We start from the raw sequence: 9,513 nt of genomic DNA, 5'->3' as shown, positions 1-9,513 counted from the left end.
AAGTATGATTCGGGCTTTTACGAAGATTTCAGCGGAAAGAATAAAAATGACTGAATGACATTTCTTAATGCGTAATGGCTTGATAATGATTCCCTTTCCTTTAAGGAAAAAATGTATATTTCAGCCGGCGCCTTTCATCGGGGCCCGGGAACGAGCCTGATTTCCCCCTATCTGTGTATGATTTTCCCCAAGCCTAGGGTGGGTTTTACAACTCAGAAACACCTCTGGGGGTGTGGGGTGCGGACCGCCGTGGGTGATGGGGCCGCCGCGGCGGAGGGTCGGCTGGGCTCCCACGGGAGGTACCGGCTCCGGCGGCGCTTCCCGGCCGACGGCTCCCGGAGCGACCCGGAGAGACGGGAGGGACCGGGCTGGGCCGGGCCGGGCCAACTCGCTGCGCTCAAGTGGCCGGGATGGGGCCGGGCTCTTCCCCGGTACCGGCCCCCGACTGCCGTTGTGGAGCGGTGCCGCGGTTAAACCAAAATCCCCCGACAAGCCTCCGCTCCGAGGGGCCCGGCCCCACGCTCGCCGCCCATGGGGGACCGGGGCTTGGTGGGGGGAATCCGGGGCCCATAGAGGCATCCCGGGGAAGGGGAGCGGGTTTTGCCGCTGCCTTCCGCGGGGTTTCATACGTTTCTGCTCCTGCTCGGGGGAAGAGGCAGGGGAGAGAGATGCACACACCCCCCAAAGAAAGGAAAATAAAGGAAAAAGAAGAAAAAATTGAAATCAAAATTAAAATGAAAGGAACAAACGGGATAACGGAAAGTGGGGAGAAAAATGAAATTCACCTCGGGGAGAACGGGGCGGGCAGACACAAGGAACAGGCGCGGAGAAACTTTCCTGCCCCCCAGGAGGGGAGAGTGAGCCAAGCCAAGCGCTCCCCCAGATCCCTGGTGTGCCGTGTCCCCTCCCGTCTCTCGGCAGCGGCGGGACCGGGGGCTGCCCCATCCCCACCTGGGGGGTGCGTGGGGCGGCTTCCAGCGGCGCGGGGTCTCCGACCCGCACGGCAGAGCGCGGGCAGGTACCGCTGTGGGACCCCCGGGCCCCCCGAGCAGCGAATGCTCCCCGCAACGGGACCGCCGGCACCCCGCGGCCCCCAGCTCTGGCAATCGCCCCCGGCCCATGGGCCACCCGCGCCCCCCGAACGCGGCGGGGTCCCGGCGGCGGTGAGGATGGGGGGGCGATTGGTAACCCTTGGCCTCTCCGGCGGGGTTTAGCCCCGGGCGGCCCTGCAGGGACCGGGCTCCCCTCTCGGGCTGTGGTTCCTTCTTTGTTTTTCTTTCTTTCTTTCTTTCTTTTTTTGTTAAACATATATTTTTGTTTATTTTCCGAACGTGGCACTCCTCCACCGGGTAGCAAGGAAAAGTGTTAACAATAACGACATTACACGGAAAAAGGTACTGTACCATCGCCTCTTGAGGGTTTCAGAAACCTCTACAGTTAATAAGTTAAATAAAGGGTTTGTACATAAATATTTGTCTAGGAGCCCTATAGGATATCTACAACACAGTAAAGATCTACAGAATGACAAACTTTTACAACACTACACTGAGTGCAATCGTTTTATAACATTTCAAATATACAAAGCTCTGGGTTTTTTTTTTCTTTTTTTTATAACAACGGTATGTACAGAATCAATAATCACAGTTTAGTGACTTCAACAGTCCATATTCTAGCAGAGTATTTCCCTTTGGTTTGATATAAAACCCTTGGTTGGTGTAGTGATAAAGAATATAACGAGAAAAAAAAGACGGACCCTTCCCCGTAAGTGCACTGGTTCATCCCACAGCATCAGACGGACTCTCAGCCCCCTCGGGGAGCGCACGCAGCTCGCCGCAGCCACACGTAACAAGTTCTCCAGTGCTCCTGCCAGACCAACCTCACATCGTCCCAGATGCGGTTTTAGTAAGATTTGGGCACCTTTCCCCCCTCCCTTTGCTTTGCTTTTTGCTTTTTTCCCCCCCTTCTTAATTTCAATTTTTTTCCCTTCAGTATTTTTTTTCTTGCCAGATAAACAGAAGGAAAACTGTTCCGTGTCGGTGACGCTAACATGGAATAACGTTTATTGGGATTTTCTTTTTCCTTTTTTCTCGTCTGACTGCTCGGAGAGGAACTGAACACGCCGTACATTTAGGAAATGTACCAGCCAAGGAGTTACTTTCCGAGGAGCCGCCAAGCGTCGGCTCACTCGTGTGAGGGCTGATGCGAGAGGCGCTCGCTGGCTCCGCGTTCCCACCTCGAGAACCCACCGCAGACTCAGCTGCTGGTCCTCATGTGTTTGGTTCTCCCCCCCCCCCCCCAAATTACTGTTATTCCCCCACCCCACCCCACCCTGTTTGGTCTTGATTCGTGCTGTCTGAGGTGACCTTTCTTTATCCGTGTATTTACTCTCCCTTCTCCCTCTCTCTCCCCTCTCCCCCCGCAGCCCAGCCGCGCCCCGGGACGCAGCCGGGCCTTAGCACACCTCTTTCCCGGTGCTGTTCCCGGGGAGGATGTTGAGCTGGGTGAGCTGCGCGGCGTGCTCCTTGGCCTTCAGCCGCAGGGCGGCGATGCTGGAGGCCCGCCGGTCGGCGGCGGCGCTGGCCGGGTCCCCCAGCCCCGCCGAGCCCACCGCGCCCTCAGGGGTCGGCGCTGGCTGCCGCAGGAGCGTGGCAGCGCTGGAGGCGCTGCCCAAGGGGGCCATGGTGGAAAAGAGCCTGCAAGGGAAGCAGAGACGGCTGTCACTGCGGAGCCGGGGCCCTATGCTTCTGCCCGGCAGCGCTCGACTCACGGCCCCGCTCCAAAAACCCGACGCTGAAGGCAAAACGGTGTTTTTTTGGGGGGTGGGCAGAGGCTCGGGGTGGCTGCTGCCCGGATGGCTTTAAAAATACCGGGGGGACACCGGGCCCCACGAGGAGTACCTCGCCCCGTCCATCAGCAGGCCCTCGCCCCTCTCCGTCTGCCCCGACGGGACGGCTCCGGCTCTGCTGGACACGAGCGCGGCTCGGGCTCAGCCCGGCGGCGCCACCGCAACCCGCCCTCACCCGCGGGCGGACACCTGCCCGCGCGGGCCCCCGCGCCTATCCCGTGCTGAGCGCGGGCACCGGGCCCTGCCCCGGGACCCCCGCGACCGCCGCCGCCACAGCGGTGCCCGCGGACCGGGCACCCACGGCGCTGAGGGAAGGGGGCACGTAAAGCCCCCCCTTCCCCCCCCCCCCGTCGCCCAATGAGATGCCGGGGGCGGAAGCACGTGACCCTCGCGGCGCCCAATCGGCGGCGGCCGCCAGCGCTCCGATTTCGAACGGCGGGGATGCCCGCGCGAGACCGGTCCCCCACGCGACGCGCGGGAAGTGCGCGGGCGACGGCGGCCCGGCCCGAGCGCGCCGCGGTGTCCGGTACCTGCCGAAAGCGGGGCTGATGAAGGCCGGGTGGCGGAACACGGCCGCGCCCAGGAAGGTGCCGAGGCCGAGCGGGGTCCCGCCGGGGGGCAGCGCCGCGGAGCCGGGGGGCGGCGGCGGCAGGCTGGGGAAGGCGGCGGCCGCGGCGGCTGCGGCGGTCCAGGCGGAGTCTAGAGCTGGGTGATGAGGAGGGAAAGGACTAGCATCAAGGTATGGACTGAGGGGGTGAGTTGCTGACAGGGGACCAGGGAAAGGCAAACCTGGGGGGTGTGTCTGAGCCCCAGCCTTTTCCCTCTTCCGCCACTTAGCCCTACGGTTCTGGAACCATACCTGAAAGCCAAAAGAAAAACCGGTTTTAATGTGCCTGCCCGACACCGCGCCTGGGCGAGCCCGAGGCAGCCCCGCTCCGGCCCGACGGCGCTCGCTCTTCCGCCGCCACCTCTAACGGGGCCCACGCGTGTCAGCGCTGCGGGCAGCCCCGCGCGGGTTCCGGTGTGGCCCCCCCCCCAGAGCGGTGTCAGCCTCGCCGCCGCTGCGGGGGTCAGCGCGGCAGGCAGTGCGGGGGGAGCAGACCGCGGCCCTGCGCTCCCGTTGCGCTGGGACAGCGGCAAAACCACCCTTTTCCCGGCGGAACGCGAGTGTTTGCATTCCACGCGCGAAGCCAGACAGGGAGCTGCGCGGCTCTGTTTGCTGGAGGGAATGTTTTACAAATGATTTCGTTTGGGGAGCGCTCACTTCGGTTTGGGTTTTATTTTTCCCTTTTAGATTTAGAGCGAGGGAAGAAAATAATCGTGATTTCAGTAATGTCTGAAACGAAGAAAATAATTCGCGAGGCCACCAAAGCACCAAGTACACGTTTCCTCGCGGCCCTTTAGGCTCTATTTTCCCGAAGACGCTCAGGAAGCCGCGGGGCTGCCGACCCCAGCCTCTTGCCCCCCTCCCGCACAGCAGAAATTGTGACCTAACACGGGCTTAACACAGGGGAGAGATAGAGGAAAGAATAAACGCCGCGTTTCAAAGGCACGGGAAAGATCCGCTCAGTAACGAGCGGGAGGCATCGTTGCCCACTGCGGGGCGGGACCTGGGCAGACACACGCATTTCTCAGCTGTTTCGGGTGGTGGGGGCCGAGATCGTGCTGCGAGCCCGACGCTGAGGCCACGGCAATCCAGAGGGAAGGGAAACGGGCGGTGCGGTGGGGCTCCTGCACGGCAGGACTGTGAGCACCGCTTCCCACGCGGGACACGGCGCCGCACCAGGCAGTAGCGTGGCACAGAGGGAAGCGTCTTTCCCAGCTAAAACTCAATTAGGAAGCTGTCCTCGCCGCAATTCCCCCTCCTCGAATTAATAAGCCTGAGGTAAACGAAGGGACTCTCATAATTCATATTCCCTTAATTACCTCTTCTGCTGTGAATAGAGGGGAGAGAAAGGGGGTGTCTTTCGTTTTTAAAAGTTATTTAACTTTCCCACGACTCGTTCCCCTGAGCTGAAAATACTGATTTGCTGTCACATCTCTGTTTGACAATGGAGAAATGTGTCAACAGAAAGGAGGGGACAAATCTCATCATTAGCCCCTCTAATGCAAGAAGCTGTTGTGTATTAAATGAGCCATATGGAATTTATTATGCTTTATCAGCGCCCGATTTTAACTGTAAAGTGATTTGCTCAGCTTCAAACCCAGAGACATCTGTTTTCTGTTGGCAATCAGGGCATCCCAGTGTTTATCGTCTCTTTGGTTATGAGACCCGGGTTGGGAAATGCACTCTGGTATGGGGCGGCAAACACCTTTAATAGCATTGCACTCACTCGCTATTAGATCAATGCAGGCTTATTGCTATCAAAAATGGGAAATCAAATAGCATTAGCCAGCTCCTTGGGCGGGCGGAGAGGAAATCAAACAACATTTCGCCTTCAAATGGCCCTGTTTGTTCTAGCACTAAGTGGGCTTTTATGAAGCCCGATTGGAGATTTGATGGCAGCCAAATACCCGGCTTGCGGCCGAGCGGGTCTCTAACAACCCAAGCTCCGCGGGGTACCCGTGTTTTAACCGCACCGGGCTTCGCCAGCCGGTGGCTCGGCCCGTCGGGGCGGCCCGAGGCCACCCCGTCCTCGGGTGCCGCCGAGGGACACCCGGTCCCGGTCCCGCCGTCACCACTACTCACCTGCACTCGGGCTTCGGTCAGATCGAGCCTCATGGCCAGCTCTTCCCTGGAGGAAGACACATACGGCGCCGTCAGCCCGGTGCACCCCGAGATGCTCCCCGCCCGCAACTCCGCGCACCGGACGGGCCCCGGTATCCCGGTACCCGGAGGAAGCCGGGCTGAAAGTGACGGCAGGCGGTGCCCGCCCGCGGACTTTCGGCCAGGCTCTGTGAAGCCAGACCGGGCGCCCGTCAGGACTCCCACGTCCTGGGCACAACCTCCCCCCCACCCCTTCCCGCCGTTCCCCAAATTCAGCCTGTCCCCGCCGCAGCAGCGGTGGCGAGGGGGGGCGGCCGCGGAGCCGCCCTGCACTGCGGTGCGCAGTGCCGCCGTTAAGGCGGATTGGAAACCATTAAGGCGTTACAAAACCCGCTCGTCGGCCCCGTGCCCAACAGAGCAGCGCTCCCGGCGTAACCGGGACCCCGCTGCCCCGGCAGAAAAGCCGAAGATGTAAAAACACACACACAAAAAATCCCTCTTCTCCCCAAAAGAAAAGAGAGCCCAACCCAAACCAAAACCACCAAAACAAACACAAAAAGAAGCGCGGTATGTTCACACGCACAGTCCCCCCACCAGAGAGCTTCTCCCGAGGCCGGGACTCCGAGGTGGGCCCCGTGCAGTACCGAACGCAGGGGGACAAAACGCTCCTGCGGACACCCCCCGGGCAAAGAGAACGAGAAACCAGAGGGTGCATTTGATCGAAAAATGCGGGTCTGGGGGCTCTGCCCTCCTCTAGGCTAAAGGCGGGGGGGTGTGTGTGTGTGTGTATTTGCGGGCAGCGGGCTCTCTCACCTTCCCCTGCCTGCGTTCCCTGCTGAGGAGCTGCCAGCCAGATACGCAGCCGCGGGGCTCCCGTTTTAAACGGGAAAATGTCCCCAGAAGGTCCCCTAAAGAGCCGGGCCGTGCTCCACCGCGCCCCCGAAGCGGCTCCGGGCAGCGAGGGGCCCCGACGTGCCGGGCCGGTATTTTTAGGCAGCGGTACTTTTATCTCTGCCCCTGCCGGGGCTTCCCCAGGCCGGGCCGGGCTCCAGCCCCTCAGAGAGAGAGTAACCGATCCCGCCGGCGGCAGGGGAGCGGGTAAAAATAGACCACAGCGGCGGCCTGCCCGGGCGCTGCGGATCCTGGGCCCCCGCGGACAGACCGGCTCTGCTCCCCGTCCCCTCCCAGCCCGGGGGTGTCTGCGGCAGAATTCATGCCGGGGTCAGTATGCAGGCGGCGGTGCAGTACACCGCGGACCCGACCCGTCCCCCCGGGGCTCGCCCGCGATCTCGGCGCCGGTACCTGGTGAAGACGTCGGGGTAGTGGGTTTTCTGGAAGGCCCTCTCCAGCTCCTCCAGCTGGTAGCTGGTGAAGGTGGTACGGTAGCGACGCTGCTTTCTCTTGAGCAGCCCCTCCTCGGAGTCGCTGCCAGCCGAGAGGCAGACGCTCTCCTCGCCGTCCTTGCCCTCGCCGTCCTCGGGGTGCAGCAGCAGCTCCTCCTTGGGGGACAGATCCCCGCCCTCGGCTCCGGGGGCAGCGGCGGTGCCCCGGCGGGCCTCCTTCAGCAGCCCCCCGCCGTCCTCTCCCAGCAGCTCCTCCTCCTCGTCGTCCTCCAGCTCTTCTTCTTCCTCGTCCTCCTCCTCTAGCATCTCTTCGTCCTCTTCCTCCTCTTCTTCCTCCTCGGCGGCCGGGGCGGCGGGGCCCGGCCGCTCCTCGACGTGCGTGGCGGGGCTGCCCAGCTCGTCCCGGGCAGGCGGCGGCGACACGAAAGAAGCGTTTTCTCGGTAGCTTTTGCTGCGGCTGATGCTGACCTGGGGGGCCTGGCTGATCTTCAGCGTGTCCCACGGGGCGGCGGCGGGCACGGGGCCGGCGCCCCCCTCCGGCCGCCCCTCCGGACGGTCCCCTCGCGGCCCCGCCGCCCGCGGCGGCAGCAGCCGGCCCCCGCCCGGCCCGTAGAGCCGACGCAGTTTTGGGGGAAGGTGCAGCTCAGCCGGCTCGAAGGGGGGGCTGCCCTTGGGGGACCCTGCGCCGAGAATGAGGTGGGAAGGGGATAAGCGGCCGCAGCAGGCGGACGGGCCGGGTAGGTGTGGGGGAGAAGGGTACAGAAGGAAGAGAGAAGAGCGGGAGAGAGAGAAAGAGACACGGTCAGTGGGATCAGCGCGAAGAGCCCAGGACAAGACTACAGACCCGCAGCCACCCTTCGGGCATCGCTTTCCGCCCCGCACCGAGCTAAGACTTCCACACACATCCCGCACCCTCAGACCGGCTCCCGCCCGCGCCGCTGCTCTCGGCCTGGGGAAACATTCCCCTTGGTACAAGGTCCGGCCCAGCGCCCATTCGGCACTGGAACAGGCGGCGAAGGCTCAGGCGGACCGGGGCCTGCGCCGGCACCTCCCCAGCAACAGCGACCGCCGGACCCCGCTCCCGCTAGGCGGGGCAGCGCCGTCCCCCCGGCATGGGGCTCCTCCGGTTGGTTTTGGTTTGGTTGTAGGGGACATTTTTTCTCTCTTTTTTCTCCCTTTTGTTCCCCCTCCTACCACCTCCCCCCGCCCCCAAGTTTCCTTTTGGTTTTGAAGGAAAGGAACCCTCCCGGATGCGAAAGCCGGGGACACAGGGAAAGCGAAGGGAGAGAGGCCATCCGTGGGAGCGCCCGGCCGGTCCCCCGCCAGCCCAGAGTGGCTGCTCCCAGCTGCGGGCCGGGGGCGGCGGCTGCCGGAGCCCCGTTATTCCCGCCCTGCCCACTCGCCAGGATCCGTTACAGGCTTAAGGCGAAGCGGCGAGCCCTTCCCTGCGCGGATCACAGCTCGCATCCTTTTGGTTTAGTTTAATTGCAGTTATGTCGAAAGCGAGAGCAGCCTAAAGCGGCGGTACCCGACCTGCGCGGGATTAACCGAGATGGATTTCGGGCACGGCTCTGGCCGCTCTCCCGGGCAGCGAGGCAGCCGCAAACGAGCACAGTAAAGAGATAACGGCGGCTACGGTCCCAGCCGGGCAGGGAGCCAGACCGGGCTGCCAGGGCACTGGGGAGTGGGGCGGGGGATGAAGGGGACAGCCGGCCCTGCCCGACACCGGGGAGAAAGAGCGGAGCGAGCAGGACAGAGCGTCGTCGTCGGGTCTTACCTTGCGCGGCCTTATCGGCTTCGGGCCGGGCGGCGATGGCGGGCAGGCTGGGCGCGGCGCCGAGCAGCCGCACCTTGCAGGGGCTCCGCCGGCCCAGGATGCTGTCGATGCAGTAGGAGGACAGCAAAGTTGGCGATTTACTTTTGCACTCGGGGCGCTCGGGGCAGCTCTCCTCCGGGTACGGCCCACTCATGGCGGTGGCGGGGCCGTGCCGAGGGCCGGGCGGGCTGCGGCGGCGCGGAGGCCCCCGGCGCTGCCCTGTGCCGCCGGGACGCCCGTCACGGGGGGAGTGAGCGGCGGCCGCGGCGCTCTTGAGTCCCCTCGGCTCCACGTGCGGCCAGCCGCACCCTGATTGGCTCTCGCCGGAGGCCGGGCGGCCGCCGACAGACGGCGCCCAGCAAACCCCGGATCGGATCACTCCGGATCGGCGCCCGCCCCGAGCGGACACGCTGCCACCCACCCCCAAACCCTACCGCCCGACCCTGCACGCCGCGCCCCGCCCAGCCCCGCCCCGCTCCGTGGTGGCGGGAGCCGTCGGGGATGACCGGGATGGGCAGCGGCAGAGCCCCCGGGTGGCCTTGCTCTGTATCCTCCTCCCCGACGGCGGCCCCGCTCTCCGCCCGCCCCGGCCTGACTCCCGGTCGATGCCCGAGCAAGACGGGGTGGGCCCCGCCGGGGGATCCACTCCAGGTTTTCCCCTCGGCAGCCCGGCGGATTGCTGCGCCGGGCAAGAGCGCGCAGTGGCAGCGCTCGCAGCCGGTGCTTAAAAACAGCGGGGACCGCTGCTAGGGCTTCACCGTAACCAGCGCTGGGCGGCGTCTCCGGGGTGAGGCCGCGGCGG

General features: G+C 63.9%; 1 protein-coding gene across 1 annotated transcript; it reads right to left on the bottom strand.

Annotated features, from left to right (window-relative positions):
- Positions 1-1,395: 1,395 nt before the first annotated feature.
- On the bottom strand, positions 1,396-8,989 carry ARX (aristaless related homeobox). The gene is made up of 5 exons (XM_065677247.1): positions 8,673-8,989; positions 6,855-7,575; positions 5,535-5,580; positions 3,376-3,704; positions 1,396-2,693 (listed from the first exon to the last, which is right to left on the bottom strand). Exons 1-5 carry the CDS (start codon positions 8,863-8,865, stop codon positions 2,453-2,455), a joined length of 1,530 nt encoding a protein of 509 aa, XP_065533319.1. The 5' UTR covers positions 8,866-8,989; the 3' UTR covers positions 1,396-2,452.
- Between the last annotated feature and the right edge of the window lie 524 nt (positions 8,990-9,513).

Source organism: Lathamus discolor, chromosome 4 (genome assembly GCF_037157495.1).
Source record: "Lathamus discolor isolate bLatDis1 chromosome 4, bLatDis1.hap1, whole genome shotgun sequence".
NCBI classification, from domain to species: Eukaryota; Metazoa; Chordata; class Aves; order Psittaciformes; family Psittacidae; genus Lathamus; species Lathamus discolor.
This window is presented reverse-complemented; position numbering and strand designations above follow the sequence as displayed.